The sequence below is a fragment of the Chionomys nivalis genome, chromosome 22 (assembly GCF_950005125.1).
Source record: "Chionomys nivalis chromosome 22, mChiNiv1.1, whole genome shotgun sequence".
NCBI classification, from domain to species: domain Eukaryota; kingdom Metazoa; phylum Chordata; class Mammalia; order Rodentia; family Cricetidae; genus Chionomys; species Chionomys nivalis.
Window position 1 is genome coordinate 35,997,908 of NC_080107.1, and position 24,287 is coordinate 36,022,194.

Below are 24,287 nucleotides of genomic sequence, written 5' to 3' on the forward strand. Positions count from 1 at the left end.
GCAAATATTTGTCCAATGACTTGCAATATCTAGTTTCTGTTTATCATTATGGGCCATGGTAGGAATTCCTACAAAATTGCTGCTGTCTCTCTTCTTTTCTCTAGCAGTCTAGCATCATGAAAGCTAATGTTGGCATGTATATCCATGATAGTCTCTCCACTGAGAGAGCATCATTCAGAGAAGTAGCCTGTTCTGAGGAAGAATATTCGTACATGAACTGGAAAAAATGTTTAGGCTCATATTACAAAGGCTTTTAGTGGGGAAGGTGTAAACACACAAAAAACACAGTTCTTACTTAAATTGGGAAAAGGAAGAGTTATTTTCTGTAGCAAAATATCAGTAGCCACATCCCAAGAACAAAACCCAAATTATCCCAAATACCACATTACAATGTCCTTACACTTCTGTGGCATTTTATTGTAACAGAACAAATAACATTAAAATCAGGGCACTTTTTAAATATATTGCTGGAAATAGCCAGCAGTTGGATTACAGCAATGTGGAAAAATTTTTACCACAGGTTTTAGCTATTGCTGCTAACTTTCATAGATCTTGATGCTATGGATTTGTCCATCTAAAAGAACTTATCTAACAGTCATATATGAACATTAATTATATCAGAGGTTGCTAATGAATATCTACTGGATAACCCAAGATAGTTTGACTCTGACCCTGAAATATTAAAACTCTCACAGTTATTGGTATTCTGATCAATTGATCATCTTTGTTGAATATGTAATATAAGTACAAATTTTCCCGGGAACTTAAGTCAATAAAGGAAAAATTTCCTGTGTTTGTGACTGAGTTTCTCAACTGTAGACATATGCAAATTTGAGCAAGAAAGGAGAGGTTCACAGAGAAAATCACACAAATCTGTTTAAATGACAGAGAAGTCACCAGAGGAACTGAAGACATGAGAATTTTCATACTCTCTTTATGGGGCAAGGAAAGTCATTGGAAGATATGATGGGCATGTTTGTGTGCTAAAGATAATAAAGTACAGGAATCTTAGTAATTAGAACCATCTAGTAATCCTTTCTAGGGCCAGTATAGATAGCACCTCTCACTTGAGGCTCTTCTGATCTGCCTCAATTTGTGGGGGGCGGGGGGTGTCAGAGAGCATCTCAAATTCCTTTAGCTTTTAATTGACTTTTCAAGTTTACCTATCTATTACCATTATCCATAGCAACTTGAAGAGGTAAGATTTATTTCACTTGCAGTTTACAGCCCACCTTTGAGAGAAGCCAAGGCAGGAACCCAAGGCAGGAGGTTGAAGTGGAACCCATAGTCCATGAATGAGTAAAGGTAGGGCAGAACATCATCCAGAAGCAAAAATAAATACCAAAAAGAAATGATGCTTCCTGTCTTTCTCCTAGATTCATGTTTAGCTATATTTCCTATACAGACCAAATCCAACTGTTTAGGGATGGTAACACCACAGTGGGCTGGGCACCCCTCAATCACTTAACAATCTACCTGTGTCACAGACATGTCTAAAGGTCAATTTGATGGAGGTGATTCTTCAACCAAGGTTTGTTTTTTCAGGTGTCTCAAGTTGACAGTCAAGATTGGCCACCACAGTGTCCTATTCTGGGACAATCAATTATGAGTCATACCACATCATTTAGTCAATCAATCACAGATATACATGAAGTCTGAGGGAGGGAGTACTAAAATTATACTAGCTCCTTCTTAGCTACTGTTTTAATTTCCATGATTCCAGGTTTCTGTGGCTAACATGATCCAATCGAGTACCATGAGATAGTTTGACAGACACAGAGGCAGAGACCACATTCTCCTAAATTTTATAACTATGTGTTCCTGCAATTTTATTTTGTTGTCATTTGTTAATTTTCTTTCTTGTTTAATATATAAATAAATTACCATGTACCATAGAAGAGTATGTACACATAAACATAAAATATCCATAGGATTTAGTTCTAACTCTGATATTACCAATCACCATTGGGGCCTTGACATTTTACTGAAACATAAGTAGGATGCAGTAATATTCAAAAATTAAAAGCATGGAATGCTAGACTGACAATGGATGCACAATTCATTTATGCAATTATCGAAGGAGTCAGAGCAGTACTAGTAATGTAAAAGCAATGGAGAGTTTGGTACACATAAGTACTTTTTTTGGTGCTTTTACAGTTTGAGGGTAATTAGACTGTTCTATGTAGCTAAGAGTGCTTCAAACTTGCTTTGTAACTGAGGATGACCTTGAACTTATCATCCTCTTACTCCCACTTTCTCAGTGCTATGTTTACAGGCATACAACATCATGCCTGACTTACATGATGGTACAGATTGATCCAAGAGACTGTTGCAATTTAAAAGGTAGGCCTTGTACCAACTAAGCAACATCTTCAGCTCATTTTAATTTGTTTCATTTCTATGAATATTTAAAAATATTAACAAGAGAATAATGGAATTGATATAAGTGCTTAATATATCATAAAGTTATAACATATAGTTGAGATTATTTTTCCTATAACTATAAATTATACACTGCAGATTTACACTACTATATAAATCTATACTACAAACTACAGTGTAATAGCTATAGAATGATAAAACAGAAAATGTTCAAATAAAACACATATAATTTTATGTGGCTGCTTTATCCATTATATCTATTAGCAGTTAGTTATTTGGATTTGAAATGAATTAACTAAAATACAGTGAATTGATAATTTATTTTCTCGGAAATAGAAGCTAATATTTGGAAAAGACGATGTCCTCTTTATTACATTTCACAGATATAAAATAGTTTCATCCTCATTGTGTAACATGGTATTGAAATGCAGAGAATAAGAATTCTTAAGCTTTATTTTCCTTCCTCTTTTTTTCTTTTTTCTTCACAGCCCCAGAATGCCATGGAAGGAATCTGTCTGTCACCTCACCTTTGCTTTATTTAAAAATAGTGGGCCCTTTTATGTAGGCAAAGTTACAAAGCCTTTTTCTTTCTTATCATTTCTACATATTTTCTATCATTTTATAGTATTAATTGTTTGAGAATTCTACACATGCATATAATTGTCTTGTTTAAATCCCTATACCCCAACCAAGTTTCTCCACTATCTCTTCTATCCCTTTTCTCTGATGTGGTATGTTTTTTCAAATCTGAGTCCACTTGGTGCTCTCTGTATGCTTCTTGGTATAGTACCACCGACAAAGAAACTGATATGCACTACAAAGGAACCATGAGATTCCAACAGCCCTTTAGACTAGGAATAATCTTTATTAGTGCCTGCCGCATCCATACTGGGTTTTGGGTTGTCTTGATCTAATACAGTTCTTGTACATGGACTCATGGGTGCTCTGAATTCATTGCTCAATGGCCATGTCATGCTTAGCACAAACTAGTTTGCTGGAAACACCAATTCACTGATCCTTAACATTGTTCTGCCCACTTCTGCAATGATCCCTGTCCCTTGAAGGAAATGGAAATAAATTAGATCGCCATTTTAGAGCAGAACATCACACATCTTATTCTCTGTACCAATGACCAGCTGTGGGTCTCTGTATTAATCAATATTGTACTAGCTATGGTTCTCTAGATTTGCAGAACTTGTGGAATGAATCTCCTTCTTCTTCTTCTTCTTCTTCTTCTTCTTCTTCTTCTTCTTCTTCTTCTTCTTCTTCTTCTTCTTCTTCTTCTTCTTCTTCTTCTTCTTCTCCTTCTCCCTCTCCCTCTCCCTCTCCCTCTCCCTCTCCCTCTCCCTCTCCCTCCTCCTCCTCCTCCTCCTCCTCCTCCTCCTCCTCCTCCTCCTCCTCCTCCTCCTCCTCCTCCTCCTCCTCCTCCTCCTCCTCCTCCTCCTCCTCTTCTTCTTCTTCTTCTTCTTCTTCTTCTTCTTCTTCTTCTTCTTCTTCTTCTTCTTCTTCTTCTTCTTCTTCTTCTTCTTCTTCTTCTTCTATAGGAAAGGTAATCCAAAAATGGCTAGCTGTGAACAGAAAATTCATCAATCTAATAGTCGCTCAGTCACACAAGGCTGGACGTCTCAGTTAGTCTTTGGTATATGCTGGTATCTTGAAGAAGTGGGGTTCACTGCCAGTGAAGAAATAAATAAGCTAGCAAGGCCAGGGAAAGAAGGCCAAGACAGAATGTCACTGGGTCTGGCTTGAACACCTGAAACCTCAAAGCCCACCCACAGTGAGACACTTTTTCCGTGAAGATCAGACCTACTCCAGTAAGGCCACACATTTTTTTTTTTTTTTTTTTTTTGGTTTTTCGAGACAGGGTTTCTCTGTGGTTTTGGAGCCTGTCCTGGAACTAGCTCTTGTAGACCAGGCTGGACTTGAACTCACAGAGATCCGCCTGCCTCTGCCTCCTGAGTGCTGGGATTAAAGGCGTGCGCCACCAACGCCCGGCTAAGGCCACACTTTTGATGTGCCTTTCTCTATGAGCCTATGGGGAGAATTTTTATTCAAACCACATACTGCAAAAAGAAACTTCTCTCATGAGGATTTAGATATCTTACAGATATATATATAAAGAGAAAAGTAATGGATATGGAGATAAGAATGCAGGTGACAGTCTATTGCTATGTCAGTTCAGTAAAATTATAGGATAAGGCTATTTTCTACTGCCTATGACCTTGCTGCTCACTAGGTTCCAGGCTTGACTCTTATTTTGTGTGTTGGCTAAAAGTATGCTAAAATATGTTTACTTCCATACTGTTCATTCTACTATTGTATCAGTGGTTATATATTGTCAGACCAGTCATTATTTTATGTAACAGAATTCATAGATAAGCAAAACTGTTTAGTATTTTCTCTCCAGATCATACGATCTTTCAGGTCTATGAAAGCTATTCAGGTTGGTAACAGTGCAATAGCTCATTGTTCTATCATTCAAGTATGTGCTGCCTTTGGTAGTAGGGGCTTTTCATTGTCTGGTGGGTAATCAAGTGCAATGGCGATACTGGTAATGTTTGGAGGGTTTATGGGGACCCCATTGTCCAAGAGCTCAAAAATAGGCAGCCCATACTTGGCACTTGGCTTTTGATAGCCTATTGGCTTGAGTATGCCCTTTTCTTCTTATTATAGGCAAGCTCCATTTTGGATATGCATATGCATATGTATATGTTTATATATACATTAGGTTGCTTCCAAAGTAGAATGTCTCCCTATGGCATTTTCAATAGACATTAATGGCAGTTATCCCATCTGTACTCTCTTCTACCCTATCCTCCCACCCCCAGTGTATTTACCGCCTCATGTTCCCTTGTCCCCTCTTCCTCTTTATAACACTCTTCCCTTGAAACTCTATGACCTCTCTCTTCCTTTCTTATAGAACATTGAGAACAAACATTGACAAAAAAATACTCTGTCATTATTACAAATGAGTTTTATTTTTGAACTTCTAGTATTCATTGATGAAATGAGATGTTTCGACAAATCCAGAAGAATGTTACAATGTTTATGCCTTTTTTTTTTTTTTTTTTTGGTTTTTTCGAGACAGGGTTACTCTGTGGTTTTGGAGCCTCTCCTGGAGCTAGCTCTTGTAGACCAGGCTGGTCTTGAACTCACAGAGATCTGCCTGCCTCTGCCTCCCAAGTGCTGGGATTAAAGGCGTGTGCCACCACCACCCGGCCGTGCCTATATTTTAAGCATAGAGACTTTCTTTTTTCTAAGTCAGCGTAAGTCTTCACTGTTTACATAGCAAAGAGACAGCCATGGAGTAGACACTGTTTTTCATATTTCACTCACTTATTTTCACATTGTTGAAATTTTTCTTTGTAGGTTTTTGTTTTTTTTAAGACATAAAAACAAAACAGGTAAAACAAAAACAAAGCTAACTAACTAAACCCCTGTGCTTTTGCTCCTTTCTAGGATGGCAGGCACAGACTGTATATTCTGGCTATGATCAAGACGTTTGTGTTTGTGACTGAGGTATTCTGCATATATGTTTTTCAGATGTGGAACAAATGGCCATTGACTGGCTTACCAGAAATTTCTACTTCGTGGACCACATCAGTGACCGAATCTTTGTTTGCAATCACAATGGCTCCGTGTGTGTCACCCTGATTGAGCTGGAACTTCACAATCCTAAAGCCATAGCAGCAGATCCCATCGCAGGGTAAGATCATCGCCTTCAACGTGCCAGGTCTAGAGAAGCTCCCATTAAAAAGGGATCAAAGTCTAACATGAGGTCCTGTAGGAAATCAGACATTAACATTATTAAAAAGAAATGTATTGATTTTAGTCCTAGCATTGCAGGAAAAGAAACGGGCCAAAAGTCAACATTTGAAACTTAGTGGCTATCGGTGCCCTAACATGGAGTGATTCTGCAGACCTCTCCTGAGACACCAATACACTTCCCCTTTTCCAAAAATTGCTTGTGTTCTACAAATAACCTCAGTGGAGTGTCAAATTCATTTCTGATGCTCAACAGGGAACGTTAGAGTTAGCAAGTTTCACAAATGCTTCTTGAAAGACACACCGTTAATCTACTTGAGCCAGCATAGCATTTCGGATTTTATAAGCTAAATATAATTTATGTTCAAGGATATTCGAACATTAAAGATATCTTTGTTAGTTAAGATTATTTTTCCAATAATCATTGATATTTTAACCTAATAATATTATTGGATTAATGAACTTAGCAGAATCCATTTCTTACTTGTTAGCTTTTAAATTTGTGATTCATTTTATCGGTCTACAAACAGTCCTTATAAGACCCTCTTAAATAATAAAATCATTAATCTTTTAAAATATTTACTTCTTGCTAAAATACGATCAAAAATGTTTAAATTCCTTTGAATTTCGTTCATACATTGGGAAAAATCTATGTAGAAGAAAACATCGTTTATTAAGTAATCATGGCAGTATAATTGGAAGAGGGAAAAACAAAGAGGCAGGGAATTCTCAAAATCACCTGTTCATTACTCAGTGTAGCCGAAGGGAATGTGGAATCAACAGAGCAGAGAATGACTCGAGTTGAAAGGACTGTTGTTTTCGAATATGTAAATTGTGGCAGACTGAAAACTGGAATTTTATTCTTACTGTCATTTCAACAGTCCTCAGGCAGTTCGGCTGAAATGTCTTATGGAACTTAGCCTAAAGTGCCATAAGCCTCCGTTCAATAAAGGGGAAATATTTACTGAAGAAACAGCTGCCATCCATATGTGGACTTTTGTCACTCTTTACTTAAAGTCTGATTGAATATTAAGATGCATCATCACAATGGTTCTGATTTTGACAAGAACAGCTTGCACGTAAGGACTCTGCGAGGAAGGCTGCGTAACATAATTCTTGAATGAGGCTCTATTTGTGTTTGCAGCAGATGGTGACTTGACTGCAGCGATGCTTCAAAAGGCATTAGGAAAAGAAGTTGTATTTAAACTGATTTGTTTGGGTGGTTGGGTAAGGCAAGGAGGAAAGAATTGGAGATGTACAAATGCGCTCGTGGCATTCTCTTGGCATCCTTTTGGAAATGTATGTGCTTGCAAGTTTTGCTCTGATGGTGCTAACTGAATTGCAAATCGGCCTTGCGATAGTCGTGTCTATCCAAACACTGAGAGGTGAAGGTGCCGTGTTCCTCCTCTCTAGTCACCACAGTCTTTGCCTTTCTTAAAAACAAAGATGCCGTGAGTCTTTCCAACAAAGCTGCCAACCGAAACGTAGCATGTGTGAATGTTGTTTCTCATTCTCGACAACAGCATGCTTTATGTTTTCAGGCAACTTATTTCTCCCTATCATTATGAGAAAGAGCCATATTTTGTCATTTTGTCAACAGCATTAGCAGTAGAAAGCCCCAACACTGTTTGCACACATTCTCTGATGGGTTCCTTGGGACTCTGGAACTGCTTAAGTGTAATTTGCTGTGTGTCATTTGTCACAATAGGTGCTCTGAAATGTTTTTGCGTGGTCTGACTCTAACTCTTTTTCAATTCATGAGCGCAGATATCAAAGCGAGAACTGCTCTCCTATTGTGAGTTCATACAGTTTGGGGCTGAGCGCTTCAGCTCAGCTCCTCCTGTTTGTGAATAGCCTTGGACTGACAGTGCACTGATGCACAGAGAAAAGTGGGAGGAGATTCCTCTTTCATCCACATTAGGATTCGTTCTGAAGATAATATCTTTACCTGAGTTATGAATAGGGAAATGCTTATAGTATAGAACTTCTCTTATTTCTAATTGTGCAGGGAAATGTTTCTTTGCTTTAGTATGTTCTGCGTGTTCATATATATACGTCAGTCATCTGACTGGAATCTTGAGTCCTAAACTTAGGAGGCTTGAAGCACAATCAGAATGGCCTTATGTCCTAAAGACCACATAGAAGGAACACCGCTCTCTTTGCTGTGTTTATGACTTGACTTTAGATTAGCATCATTATCTTTCCAATGTTAGGCTCTGCTTTTTTAGTTGTTTGAAGTTTGGACACAGAAGACTAATGCTTTGTGGAATCTCATCACGCCCAGAGCCAATCTCAATAAAAATATGTCAAAAAGATGTTTCTAATGATGTTTGCATATTGTCTTTAATTTTTAATTACTTTCTTCAACTTACCATTTCAGGCAATTTTCCTGAGGTATTTCTCAAGGTTTTTCTTTCATTGTTCAACAATATTTCCTTTCAGTGGCTCTTAGAAAAGAACCTATAAATTATAGATGAGGAGCTACTAATGTTGGAGGGTAGCAAAGAAGTCATGGTGTACCAATATTAAAAATAACCAGTCTTTCAGGTGGCTGTGAGGATTCTGCTTGTTTAATAGTTAAGAACTTTGTCTTACTCCATCATACACATTGTTTCCTTTTCAGCAGATTCTCTTTCTGGTGACCAGTCTCTTCAATGGGCATAAATTTCATGTGGACTGCATTTATTTAAGAAAAAAAATATTGAGGAATATAAGACAAATAGGAAAATGAGATATATGATAGGAATGAAAATAAAATGGGCTCATGGTATCGGAGGGGAAATATAGAGCAGCTGTGGGAACAAGAGAGGAGTGGAGGAAATCTCAAGCATTACTATGTTCATAAGTTTTTAAACTTTTATTAAGCTATGAAAACTTATATAGGATATAAATATTTTGGTAATGTCCTTTTAGTATAAGTTGTAGAAGAAAAAAAATAATTCTGTTTCACTATTTTCTTCTTTTATTGGGAACAACTTTCTTTTCATACAATATATTCTAATCACTTGGCTCTCTCTCTCTCAGCAATTCCCAGATCTTCCAACCTCTCCCCATGCCCAATTCTTTGCTATTTTTTTCTCTCAATCGCATACAGGCAAAAAATACCACAGAATATTATTAAGAGATATTAACAAAAGAAAAGCATTCAAAAGAGCTGTTTATTTTCAAATTAACATAAGAGCTTTCAAAACTGAAAAGCAAACACCAAACTAAAACAAAACATGTGAATTTTATGCTACCTTTAAATTGCACCAGTACTTGTAGATTCGTGGGGTAGGGCAGAGGAGGTTGTTGTTTAATGGTGGTTGACTGGGTCTTGCAAAGCCATGCTTCTTCAAGATCTGTGTCATCGAAAGTAAGAAACAGGGATAAAGAACAGAATTTCAGTTTGTTTGTTTGGTTGTGTTATTTTTGTTTTGTTTGTTTGTCTGTTTTATTCTGCTATCTCCTCAAACGCTAAGAGATGCCATCTTGCAACCTCACCAAGAAAGAAGGAAACAGGAAACTGCCTTTAACAGTTGTGTAGACACGAATTTACATTGGCTTCATCATTTCCAAGACAAAAGGGTAACAGTGAAATTTGATGACGGCTGCTTTTGTCTGTGCACTCTATTAGAGAAGGCTTGCTTCAGTACTATGTATTTGCTGGGTCCATTAGTTTTAACTGAGATCATGGGCAAGCTAAGTCTGGCTTTTGTTCTAGCTGGCGCCTTCAGATTCATTTTTGTTTGTTTGCTTGCTTGTTTTGATTGAACTATACATTTTCTCTGCTCTGCTCCCTTCCTCCCTTCTCGCCTTCTCTCTCCTGTGGTCCCCCATCCTCCCGATATACTCAGAAGATCTTGTCTTTCTATCCTTCCTATATAGATTCATGTATGTCTCTCTTAGGGTCCTCTTTACTGTCTAGGTATTACTAGGGCTAATGGACCAAGCAGTGGTTTAATTAATAGAGTTTCTGTGTGATGACTTTGGGTCTAAGCTAGCCTGGCAGCCGGGAACCAACAAGTGATCCCTCCCTTGCAACATTTATGTTCTCTGTGGTTATGCACTCTAGGCTAATTTTTTTTGTTTTGTTTTATGTCTAAAAGCCACTGATGAGTGAGTACATATTATATTTGTCTTTCTGGGTCTGGATTACCTCACTTAATGTGATTTTATTATAGATCTATCTATCTGCCTGCAGGTTTCAAAATGACATTATTTTTTTAACCACTGAATATTACTCCATTTTATAATTATACCACATTTTCATTACCCAATTTTTTTTGGTTTAGGAGGATCTAGGATTTTTTTTTTCAGGTTCTGGATATTACAAATAATGCTGTATGAAAATAGTTGAGCACATGTCCTTGTGGTATGATTGAGCATCCCTTGGGTATATACCCAAAAGTGGTATTGCTGGGTCTTAAGGTAGATTGCTTAATTTTCTGAGAAATCACCATACTGATTTCCAAAGCAGCTGTACAAGTTTGTACTGTCCCCAGCGTCCTATTCCCCAACATCCTCTCCAGGATTTTTGATCTTTGCCATTCTTACAGGTATAAGATGGAATCTCAAAGTTGTTTTGATTTGCATTTTTCGATGGCTAAGGATGTTGAACATTTCCTTAAGTGTCTTTCAGCCATTTGAGATTTGTCTTTGGGAATTCTCTGTTTAGGTCTTTACCCAAATTTTATTAGATTATTTGTTCTTTTGATGTCAAGTTTCTTGAGTTCTTGGTATATTTTCAGATCAGTCCTCTGTCCAATGTGGGTTTGGTGAATAACTTTTCCCATTCTGTAGGCTGCCGTTTTGTCCTGTTGACCATGTCCTTTGCTTTACAGAAGCTTTTCCATTGCAGGAGGTCTCATTTTCTTATTGAACAAAGTATTCACATCAGACCTCAGACAGGGATGAATTTCACTATGATGTGAAATTGTCAATATACTACTGAAAGTGCAGATACCAAATAACCTAAAACTATGCGGTTATTTGAAAAGTAAGGTGTCGCGGTCCCCCTTGTCCAACAAGGAAGACGCGCAACACCGGAGCTCTTCTTGCTAAGCAGTTTATTCAGGACTTTATTCACAGCTTCCTTCTCTTTCCCTTTCTCTCTCTCCTCTCTCCCTTTTCCACCACTCACTCACTCACTCACTCACTCACTCACTCACTCACTCTCACTCTCTCACTCTCTCACTCTCTCCTCGCGCAAAACCTCCCAGCCCTTAAGTAGGCATGGGCAACCAACCCCGGGTTGCCAGGTGGGCACTGCCCATAGGTCCACGCATATGCAAGCAGCTGACAATCATTGCATGATCACAGCATAAGTCAGGTCTTAGCCATAATTAGGAGCTGATTATCAGATGTGGCTTCACACAGCTCGCTACAGTAAGGTATAATAACGGGTATTTATCCCAATACACTGCTTTTACTTATAGATATGGAGGCTGAAATGGTCTTGGTTTAATGAGTTTAAGTTTGAAAAAGTTGGTAAAGACAGAACTCTAGGTAGGTCACAATCTTAGTAGGTGGTATACTTATTTACAATCCATGAGTTATATAGTTTTTGAAATTTTACAATTGAAGATTTTACATTTGATCTCTCACTTTGTAATGGAAGGCTACACCTACTCATATCTCTAAGGTAACTCCAAAACATCAACTTCTTAACCTTCTTCACAACAATACAGTCATAGATTCTGATATCTTTCCACAATATATATGTAGGGTATACCCTTAATAGATAGTATCTCTCCTTTCCTTCATGTCTTTTAAACTGTCTGTGTATGTGTTTGTTTGTGTGTGTGTGTGTGTGTGTGTGTGTGTATATATATGCATACACCAGAGAAGTACAATGGAATCTGTGATGAATATGCAGCATATAGTGATGAAATTAATTAATTATCACGTCTTAAATGTTTATTATTTTTGTGTTGAGGATATTTAAATTACTTTCTTTGAGCTATTTTTAAATTTTTCAAATCTATAATCAGTGTAACTATTAATTTTAGCCCCCTCCCACACTGCAGAATACTAATATTCATTCCTTTATCTAATGGTGACTCTAATCCAGTAATGAAATATTTACTTCCCAGCAATCTTCTTGGCCTCAGGAAACCACTATTGTCCCCTCTACCTATAAAGAATCAACTTCGGTTCTGTATATAAAAGACAATATGTGCTATTTGTCCTTTTAGTGGCTTATTTCACTTATATAATGCATTTACTACTCATCCATGTTTCCAGAAATGACAAAATTTTATTTTTATTAATGGCTGATTGAAATTCCACTGTATGAAAATGTATGCTAACTTTTTACTAACATATCCCTTCATAAACTCATAGACTCAACGAAATTTCTGATATTACAAATGCAGTTGCAGTAAACAATGCAGTGGAAGTAAATCTGTAAATGCAATACAGGCACACTGTATTGTTTGAGATCGTTGCATCTTATGATATCTAATTAACCTTTAAGATTTTTGAGGACCCTCCATACTAATTTCCCTAATGCCTGTAGGACTTTATGTTCCTACCAACAACATGCAAGAGTTTTCCTGATTCTTGTAATTTCTGGATAATGTACTATCTGTTAAAATTTGTTTGTAAATTCCTCTTCATTAAATAATATTTAAGATTATAATGGACATATTTTGATATTTATTAAAAATTTTTCTCTATAATTCATGTATTGTTCTGTTGTAATTTCTGCCCTAAATATCTGCAAATTAAAGTTTCTTTGAAAAATGTTTATTGAGCAGTCAGTTGGTAAAATTATAATTGGGGTGATTATCGTACTGTTGAAAAATGCTAGGTGTTATACATTAGGACAAAACTCAGATGGGCTGAGCTCTGTATCCACCTGCCATGTATCCACCTGCCACCTGCTATGGACAGGATCAGTGGAATGATTTACCCACCTTTTATATTATTTATACTAATAACATCCCTAGGCTTAAAATTTTTGTTCATCGTGCCAAAAATATTGGTAATGTTTTTCTATCTTAACAAATTCATATTGCTATGTTTCAATTTGGATTTTTACATATCTTTAAATTATTTAAGTATCTATACAATTTACCCATCATAATTCCTTTCTTTACCATTTCTTCCTTGGGTAAATCTAATTTCTTCCTTGGGTGAATCTAATGCCTCTTTTATAATTAAGTTCATAGAGAATGAGCTAAGCATTGTCATTACCCATCTTAGGCTGGACTGTTTTTGACCCCAGAATTGCATTCTGATTTTCAAATTTTAGTTCTGGCGTTGCTGACCAAATGCACACCTTCCCAAGAATGTGTATTTCATTCTTCACCCTGATTCTGAGGAAACTCGGGGTTCACAAGTTCACTTGAGACAGATTAGGGGAATCCATTTCTCTTGAAACACTGAGAAAATGACTTAGTGTTAACACTGAGCTTGTATTATAACCATTGTTTCTGATGTTCATCTTCCTGCAAATAAGTACAGACATGAATGACTCCTTAATTAGTAGCTCTGAGAATTTGCTCTGGCTGTCTGAGGTGTCTTATGCAAAGGAACTCTATGTATAAAAGTCAGTGCACCTACATACTGTGTCTGTGCCAGCACCAGCTGCCTTGAACACTCCATGGTAGCTTTGAAATAGCTCTGCAAAGACTGCAGCTCATTGCACTGGTTCCTGAAGGTACCACACTGGCCAGGACTGTCTGACAGTTTCTTTGACAGTTTTTGCAGCCACAAGACTTAATGAACTGTTTCCATCTGGGCCACAAGAGGAACACTTACCACTGAACAGCCACAACCATCCTCCACCCCACTCCACATGTACTGGAACTATTATAACTGATACAAGGCCTAGGATTCGATTGCTTCAAAGCCATATTCATGGCTGCTGATGCCAAATAAATGACTGTGATATCTTGGCATAGTCTTTTTTAAAAGTATAGAAGCAAGCTACTTGAATCTGTGTATGAGACTTTTGGGAGAAACTCTGTGTTGCCTCCCCAGTGGTCTTTCTATGACTACTCTCAGTAGTATGTGCTCTTGATGGACAACAGAGTGTAGTAGAAGACTGTATAACAGCAGTGAGGATCATAGTCATGGCCTGACAGTCAACATTCTACACAGTGGCCTGGTGCCCTGATGTTTGGCAAAGCTGTTACTTGAGGCTTGACAACAGAAGATCACTGTGGAGGCTCCAAGAAGCCAAATGCAGGTACTAGGTGTGTGGTGTCTTCATTTGATGCTTGAAGATCACTCCTTGTGTTAGGGGCAGGGTACATAACACCTCTAGAAACTCAGGCCCTGGAGTTGGAACCACCATTACGGTACTTGCTGATGAAGAAGTAGAGGGGATGGGCAATGATGCTTTGGAACTGAAGAACTGGCAACCCTTGAGCCACCTTATGCAGGCTTGAACCTAGCATGTCATGCAGTTGGCCCATATCCCACTCAAATACTGAGATCCTCTCCACAGGATACTATGCCTATGCCTGGCTGACCTTGGCCACCCTAGGCAGACTCTGTGGATAATCCCTTTCCTGCACTGTACTAACGGAGGCAGGTTTGGAGTCCTGACAGCAGAGGCCGACTTCTGAGTAGCCACCACAGAGAGAGCAACAGTGGTTAGAAGCCCAGGACAAACAAGAAAACATGTAAGAGAACCTGCGTGAATGGAGCCACAGAAGAAAATCACAGGCCTTGATCTGCTGGGTTCGGGAAGGTATCAATTCCTCAGATGCAATGATCTTAGACCCAAGCTAAGAACACTAAGAGTCCTCAGAACTGAAGTCTGATGCTAGAGACCTGACCAACTCATAGTTGATTGTCAGTGATAGCTGAAGCCCTGAGTCAAATGACACACAGAATTTATAACACTACTTTGCATATAAGTGATAATTTCATCATCAGTCTTGCCCTTTCTTCAAGCGGTGGGTGGTGCAGTTTTACCTTATTCTCTGCATACTGCTACAGTGTTTCTGTTATATTGTGATGAGCCTGGGAACAGGCAGGTAATTTAGAAATGCTTCTGTCATACAACCTTGGCTAAAATGTAACCCCAGAGCTAGTATAACAAACAATCCTGTTCTTCATCTCACACAATTCCCAAATGTATCATCATGAAAAACGTCCTCATAAATACATACACACAAACATAAAAAAGAATCAGCAGACTGTCAACATGTATATATGATGTGTATGTATATATGTATGTATATATATATGTGTGTGTATGAGAGAGAGAACTATGTATGTATTTAATGTGTTTATCTCTGTGTGTATAATGTTCATACACACATATATTCAACAATAATAAACAAAGAGAAAGAGGTTAGCAGCTTGACATTAGGGAGTATACTTGGGAAGGGTTTGAGGGAGGAAAAGGAATGAGAAAGTGATGTAATTTTGGTAAATTAACCATAAACAATAAAGTTGACTGAATGGAAGAGTTAAGAAAGTCCCCATTCTTGCTTGCTGTGTTGCTATTGATTCTGTCTTCACAGTGTAAGTTTTGTAGGTCTGTTAAACTCTTTTCTAAATCACTGCGTTTACAATTCTGTTTCAATTAACACTACTCAGTGTTGCTTTAGCCTCCCAGGAATGCTTCTGGTTGATTTATGATGCCACTCAGAAAGAGGAAGTATCAGAAAATAAAAGTAATAGCTTACGAAGAGATTTATCACCTTACTTAAAATGGTGGATCTCAGGTAACCCCAGGGCTGGTTACTTAGGAACAGAGTTCAAAGTGTTAAACAAATAGGTTCCTCACACCTGTGCCCTGAGAGGGCCCCGGTTCTTCTCACACTAATGCCACTCTGGCTGTGATACATTGCACTTGCTCCTTGAGTGTAGAAAAGGTCCCTGGCCAGAATTTCCATCTTCATCTTAGCCAGAATTGATATGCATATCCACATCAATGGATTGCTTGGTTTTTGCTCTTAGCAGATGGAGACCAGTCGCATGGAAATGCAAAAGGCTCACACCAGTGCCACAGGCAAAGGGTTACGGGCTGAAGTCATCTGCTCTAACTACCATTCCAAGTCCTTTTTCTCTTCATGGGGCCCTCAGGAATTGAGCAGCCTTTTTAAACTTAGATCAGCATGTTTGAAAAGGCAACAAGTACAGCTTTGTTTCAACTCTTTATTCTATTTCCCTTCAGTCAGAATCCTATAATTGCTTTCTGGGTAATATTATTTTCTATTTTTAAGATATATGTCTGTCTTTAACATGTTATGTGACACCAAGCTGCTGGGTGTTATGCTAATAACATACCCATTATCCCTACTTTTGTGTTTAAAAACATTTTATGAAAGTGATGGTAGTTTTTATTCTTTCTGATTGATTCCCTGATACAGGGAAACTGAATGTTTCCTAACGCTGGGTAATGGTAAATACATTTTGTTTCACTTATAAAATGATTGTCAAGTGGCTGGAAAGCTTTTTCACTCTCTGCCATAAAATAGATTACATTCTAAAACAGTCTCTGCTAATAGTATAGAGAATTGTTTAGAGTTTCAAACAGTTGAAAATGGTCTCTAGTTGTTTCTCGCTGGGAGTTTTGTCAAACAGGAATTGGGTAGCAGGCAGCAGGCCTGCTACTTCAGTAATAGTACATATTCCAGTACATTGCAGCTCCCACGGTGCTTAGGTGTGATGAGAGCATCAAGAGAAGTTACACAGCATTCTTGAAAAGCTAGGAGAACAAAAGAGTTACACATGGCATATCAGATACTATGAGAACTTTGGGATATGAGAATTTGGTTTCCCCAAATTTTGAATTATTTAAAAATACTAGGCAGTGGTTTTTTTTTTTGTGTGTATTTCTTTTTAAATTATTCAGGTCAATAATAGTTTAGGTGGAAAATGAAAATTTCAAAAACCAAGAGAATCTCATTTTATAAAAGCACACGAGGAAAGGACAAAACTAAAACAATACAATAACTCTCTTATTCCCTTCTACCTGCACATTACCACATTTTAATATCTGAAATCAACTTACGTTTTTATCAGGATCTGTAGTTTAGTCAATAAAAAAAAAGAAGTGAAACCAGTTTTACGTTTTTATTCTGAGGTTTGTTTTATGGTTCTGGACTGCTGAAATTTGCAGTCTATTGAACTGAAACTGTTTCCCCTGAAACCAGACTCTTAGTAGGTTGACTATGTATAAATGGGCCTCACTCTAAAGTCAAAATAACAGCTGCAAAAGTAGTTTAAATTCGATTATTTTGTCATGCAAAAAGAAAAGGCAAACTTTGACATTAGGTTGGTTTTTGTGTGTGTGTGTGTGTGTGTGTGTGTCTTTTCTTTGTGAGAGAGATGTCTTTGTAAGCCAGTAAAATAAAGCATTGTACTTAAAGAGCTACTATAACTAATTATCCCGATTGGATTCAAAAGTAACTGAATGGTTTTTCAGAAAACAAAGCTAACATTTTTTCTGCCATTAAGTTAGCCAATCTTATGAGTTTGGTCCCACTTATATGAAGAGTCTGAAACCCAACAGTCAGCACAGAACCTCTAAAATGAGACGCTATGTGATTTATATATTTATATATGTATATTTTTTTTTTTAGTTTTAACTCAAAACTATTTGTTGACTTCTAGATTCAAGTGGTCTAACATTCAAATTTATGCTTAACAATTAACTTACTTTTTTGATTATATGAAATAAGTATATAATTCACAGACTACACATGAGCTTTGCCACGCGTTATGGAATCAAGGACGCCTAGCATTGTAATAAACAGTTGTTTGATCCTTACAACACAATTCATGGAAATGAGGACATGGGTGTACAGTAAACACTTGTCCATTGGAATCCTACATTGTGGTTCCCAGATATACATGTGCATACCTTCCATTATGTTCCCATTTGAATACTCTCCAGTTAGGAGACCTTCGTTACCATCATAATTTTTTTTGTTATTGTTTTTGGTCATCGGTGAACCAAACTACAGAGACTCTAAAACCACTACTCTCTCCCACTCTGAATAAAGCAACAAACCATAAAATTTCAGCAAAATATTCTCCTTTAGAGTATAAAAAGATAGCTAGACCTACTAGTTTTTGGTCAGGCCATATCTGTGGTCAACATGTAGGATGAAAACTAAGAAAGGTAAGGTATGTATGCACCCTTCTTGGGAAGTTGGATAGTAACCAGTCAATGACTATGCACAATTTTTTTTTCTTGTTCAAGGTTTCCCTGGTCCTATGTTCTCCTATGCCTATCCTTCTGTATGCTGTTCTTTATATTTTGTGATGATCTATGTTCCCTTGATTAAAGGGTCAGTGTTTTACTCCTGGGCTCTACATATGTCACAGGTTTTCTTTTTTGTCATTTCAACTTTAAATGTTTAAGAAAATGAAGATATTTGTAACCTAGGTTTGTGGCCTTATACTGTTTGAATTTGGATTCATCAGACTTTGTTTGTAGATCTGAAAGTAAAATCAATTTCTACTGAATCATGCAGATTTTGGTGATGGTGAAGAATAAGGGCTTATAAATAGATATCTGAATACAATGAATTTTCTATTAGGAAAAAATAATTGGAAAAACAAAGGTGAGATCACTTCACTGAAAATAGAAGAGAAATATATGGGACCAATATCATGAGATTGTTTGCTATGGAATGTGAGTTGCTTGAGATTACGTTGCATTTTTCAGGATGGATATGTTGGTGCTTTTTGTAGGAGGTCTGCATGTGCTAGATAAGTATGGCAATAGCCCTGATGATGATGAAGACAGAGATGGTAGTGACAACTACATCAATAACTGTGGCAAAGGTGATATTCACCTCAACAAAACTATTCTTGATACTGAATGGTTGACAATTTTATTAAGCGTACAAAATTTAAAGACAAATCCCTCGTTTAAATCCACAGGGAATGATACTTCAGAGACCACTAGTGATGTCTTAATCTTGAACATAGAGTCTTGAAAAGTTAAAGTTAAGGAAAATTCTAGATACAAATGGGGACAACTTGATGTAAACATTGTCTTATTTCGATCTTTTTACTCCGAATATCTTCACATGCTCATAACTATTCGAATATAAGCTGGACCCAAACAAACAGCTCAAGGTTTCTTAGCAAAGAAAACCTTTAACCCACGTCATAAATTTTAGGTTATTTTTATTTTTATAAAATAAGAATAAAATATAACATCATAAAATCATAATAAGTCTTAAGTTATGTATCATTTGATTTAATATTACATCAAATATTAAAGGTATACATTCAAAGATAATTTTAAATTTGCTTCATTAAATTTAATTAAGATAAATAATAAGGCACATTTATAGATTATACAACTACTTTGTAGTATAATGAAAGCCAAAGAATGACATAGCTAAACCCAAAATCCCAAAGTAGTCTTATCAGTAACTTTACAGGTTCTAAATCCCTTGCCTTCAACTCTTGTAATTCACAGAACTTGGAAGGCATCTCTGAGTAGAGGCATTTCCAGGAGGTTGTCAGGATACATTTCAACTGAGAAGACCATTGTATTACACATTTATCAGGAGAGTGTTCTTATAGCTTGTGTAGTAAATGTCTAGACAAGTCATTCCAGACAGCATTAGACCACAATACCTCATGAGGTCTCCTGCTCCATATTTTCTTTCCTTGCTAAGTCAATACTGGATACTTTTCATGAAGAACACAGTGATCTGATGCGTATTCTATGAACTAATTTATGATTAAGCTGACTGCATGATTCCTGCATGCAATTATAAGTGCCCCAGCTCATCTTGTGACCATAATATTGTTTACATAAACATGGAACTGTTTTTATCATTTACATGGAACACAAGGTCAGTGAACTAGTTTCGCAAGACGTAACTTCTTTTCATAGCATTTTATACTACATCAAATGTAGTACATGTGCGTTTCTCTGTAGGTATTGTGTTTCTAATTGGGCCAGTTTTCTTTGAAGGACAATCAGAGAGGAAATAAAAAAAAAAATACAGTGATAGTGTACCAAACAATGTGACTACAGGTTTTCTTTGTTCTCAACACCTTCTCTGTTTTGGCCCATATAATCTTCCTATGTATTAGAAAGTACTTAGAGTTCCATTTTTCCCTTATGCTCTTTTATACATGAGACTTGAACCGGTAAGATTATTTCCCCTCTAGGTAAAAACTAACATAGCAACAACAACAATAAAAACAAAAGCAAAAACAACAGAATTTATTGAAATCAAAATTTAAGCTTAAGAATGTAACCCCTTAGTCTACATTTTATCTTCAAAAACTTTTTTTTTTAGAAAAGTCTTTATTTTCAATTCAGACACGTTTTGAATCTTAAACTTGTTGCTTAAGTCTATGGCATGGAGCTCATAATACTCCTGCTATAGCCTTCCCATTCTTGTAAGTATGTGTCAGCATGCCAGCCCATAGCTTACAATAATTTTTACCATATTTTTATCATGTTGAGTCATCCTGAGCATGTGGAATTAAAGTTGAGGTAGTTGAAAATTTTTTGGCATGCCAATATTGATCTATAAGAGTAGATAGTGGCCCAGAGGGAAATAAAATTTGAAGTGCACACTGTAATTGTATTCCTTAGTAGGGGACATTTATAATTTCATCTAAGCTCTATGAAGATCTTTAGAGAATACTGTACAATTTGTGGCCAAATTTTTAAGTGAAGATTTATGAGAAAAAAAAACTGCATGTCATTTTGGGAAAGATCAATGGTTACCCGTACATGGCATTATGAAGGAATTATGGATAAGCAGGTAAAGTATGGGGAAAGAAATGATACCAGTGAAATGATTCTGTGTGACACTGTATGGAAGAACAGAGAACATTACACTTTTGTCAAATCCTATAGAACTGAACACCATACAATGAGCCTTTGTTTGCTTGGTTTGTGTCTTGTTTGTTTGTTTGTTTTTTGAGACAGGGTTTCTCTATGAAACAGTCCTGGATGTCCTGGAACTCTTTTCATAGACCAGGCTGGCCTTGAACTCACAGAGATCTGACTGTCTCTGCCGCCCACGTGCTAGGATTCAAGGCGTTTGCCACCACCACCTGGCTCATTCAATGAGTCTTAGTATAAACTATGAGTTTAAATTCCTAGTAATGCTCAAGTATAAGATTAATTGCTGTATTGTGAACTATTGTGAGATATTATTGACAGTTGAATCATTGAATGAATGAGTTAGAACACACTCTGGAAAACTATTTTCTGCTTAATTCTGTAAACTTAAAAGCCCCTATATAAAAGCTTAAACCATTTAAAGGGAAGAGAAAAAAATTGCCTATGAAGAGTGAACATAAAAGTGTATTGTGCTTTAGTGAGGAAGCTGAGGACTTTCTTCAGAGAACTGCATGTTTTCTACATTGTGCTAATGTCCAAGCATCCCATATCTTTTCTCAGAATTAAATTCATAAAGTGTTCTCTGTATAACAAACTACCGAGCTATGAATTACCAGTTTATCCAAATCTATTTCTTGTACATCTTGTGCCCTAAATGGAAGTCTGAGTCACTAAGGAACCACCACTAGCTTTGGATGGCCAAAAAGGCACAAGTCAAGATTGTCTGAGTAGTTTCCATAAGTACTTAATACATGAAAAATTTTCCCTTTATTTCTTACTACGGTTTTAACGATAGGTGTCTATTTCCTAGGCCTCCTTAGATCACAGTAGAAAGCTGGCATTTATGAGGAATATTACTCTCAATTTCAAACAAAAAGCAGCTTCTAATGACTGTATACAAAGGAGGTGTGTAAACGTTACCATTTCTTGTAAAGCGGAATGGAGATTCATTCTCCGTGCCTTTGCTTACCATTGAAATCACAGTTTGACAGAAGGAAATGGCTTTCCACACTGAGAATGTCAATGGCCCGTCACTGTGTTTTCCCCACATAGTTCAGGCTCAGTGTGAGGCCTGGCTGGCAGTGCAAGCAGTATGAAGGAAATCAAATGATTGTTAGAGAAGGCAGACTAATGAGAGCGCTACAATGCCATCAGAAATAAGAGCTAGTGTTTTCTCTTGTGCATGATAACAAACACTTTTCCAATTTTTTGGAATGTGAGTTTTTGAGGGCAAAATGTCTTGGTTGTTCTCAAGAGGACAATTTTCAGCTCAAAAATGACTGACATGAGTTCCATGAGCCTTATTACCATATCCACCAAATAAAGTTCCCATCCAGAACAGTACACCATGTTGTGATTATTGTCAATCACTGTAAGTTACGAGTATAATCATTTTCTACTTCGTCCTTTAGAAATCTCACAGTCTGGGCTATCAAATTCTATAATTCTATAGCTTGTGATTTTAAATTTTATTTATGACTGAATATAGTTGATGTTCGTTATCATACAATATGTTTTCCTACAAATAACTGACACATTTTCTTTGTAAAACTATTTTTAATAGGAACTAGTGCCTCCTTGCTTAGGTCTTGGAGAACAAACCTGTTGTAACACACATCATTTATAATAAATATAAGCTACCAGGAAACTGATAGAATGATGAGTCAGACATTTATGTTTATTCTCAATTGCTGAAATACTGAATGGCCTGCACAGATGGGAGAATTACGAATACCTTACCTAACATATGATAAACTCCTGACCTGCTAGCTTCTGTTTTAGATTTCTTCTTTTGTCTCCTTAAATCATAATCTCCAGTAATTACTTGTCTCAGTGTTCTCATAGTTTGCATTTTCATAGTTATATCTCAGTTTTTATTGACAATGTTACTGGGCATCATCTAATATGAATATTTGGTCATAGTTAAAAGCAGGTGACCAAGAATCCAACAGAGTAGATTTGAAATTTATTTGAAGCATTACTACTTACTGAGTAGATGAGAAATATATTTTACCCACTAAAAGTCTCTCTTTCTCACTCTCTTTTATAGTAACCAATGCTTTGAAACATCATCATCCTTATCGAAGCTATTTTTAAATTCAGGTCTCTAATATAAATCATAAAATAAAGGATCTGCTAAGAGTGTCTTTTAAAAATTCTTTAGGAGGGGAAAAAATGAGGAGTAGCTGGGGATGTGAAAACCATTATCATATATATTGTAAAATATCTATTTTCAATAAAAGAAAAAAGATTATGCATGTACAAAAGAGTTTTAAATTTTTTTCAGTCTATTGTAATATAGGAATAATGGACAACTAGGTCTGAAAAATATTCAGTAACCAAACTAACATCTGTGTGATTGCCAGTAGCTTGTATCTTCTACACTATTAAACAGTACCCTGGTTGCACAGAATCAATGCCTACTCAGGATAGTTGATGACATACAGAAAATCACTCCTGGAGTCAACAAAGAAAGAATTGGTATTTATTATGTATGATAGTTGATGTTATTACCATCCTACTTTGAGTTAATTCATGCAGATATTCTCACGGAAAAATATTTTATAGTGGAAGCTTCCTGATGATATAAAATTTTAAAGATTAATTTTCCATTTCACCCACACATATACTGAAGTTGATAACCTACTAAAGTTTACACAAGCTTCAACACAGAATTATTCGAACATACCAAATATTATATATATTATAGGTATATAATAGAAAACTATTATGTGTATGTGGGTGCATCTGTGTGTAACAAGAAAGCAAATGTGGTAAAGAAAGGTGTTTACTTTTCTATGGCTGTGATAAGGCACCATGACCAAAGCAACTTATAAAAGCAAGAGTTTATTAAAGACTTACAGTTTTAGAGGATTAGAGTTGATGGCCACCATGACCGACGGCATGGCAGCAGACAGGTAGCCTTGGCACTGGAGCAAGAGCTGGGAGCCTACAAATTGATCTACAACCACAAGGCAGAGAGTAATAACTGGCAGTGGCATGGGCATTTTGAAATTTTGAATTCTATCCCAGTAACACACCTCCTCCAGTAAGGCCACACCTCCTAATCCTTCCCAAACAGTTCCACCAACTAAGGAAAAGTATTCCAAAGTTTAAGTTTTTTGGATCTGTTCTCATTCAAACCTCTGCATAAGGTAAAATATTAGCAAAAGTGAAAAGCCTTTGGGAGGTTTTGTATCACTCATGCACATTTTCTTGTTTTTCCCAATATAATAATTTTATTAATTATCTGGGAATTTCATACAATGTGCCTTGGTCACATTCACTTCCCATTCCTCCCAGGTCCACCCTCCATCCCAGCCTTGTGCTCTCACCAGAAAACAAACAAACAAAAGGACCC

The 24,287-nt window shown here is 36.8% G+C and overlaps 1 protein-coding gene across 7 annotated transcripts in view; it reads left to right on the top strand.

Annotated features, from left to right (window-relative positions):
* Lrp1b (LDL receptor related protein 1B) overlaps positions 1–24,287 on the top strand; it is a 1,777,797-nt gene that overhangs the window by 847,006 nt on the left and 906,504 nt on the right. For all 7 annotated transcript variants that reach the window (XR_009056008.1, XM_057755646.1, XM_057755649.1 and 4 more), the window contains exon 7: positions 5,926–6,088. Coding sequence is in view for 6 of the 7 variants with exons in the window: in XM_057755646.1 (XP_057611629.1) it covers positions 5,926–6,088 (163 nt within the window). In the remaining variant the exon portion in view is untranslated. The remainder of the gene's footprint in view (positions 1–5,925; positions 6,089–24,287) is intronic.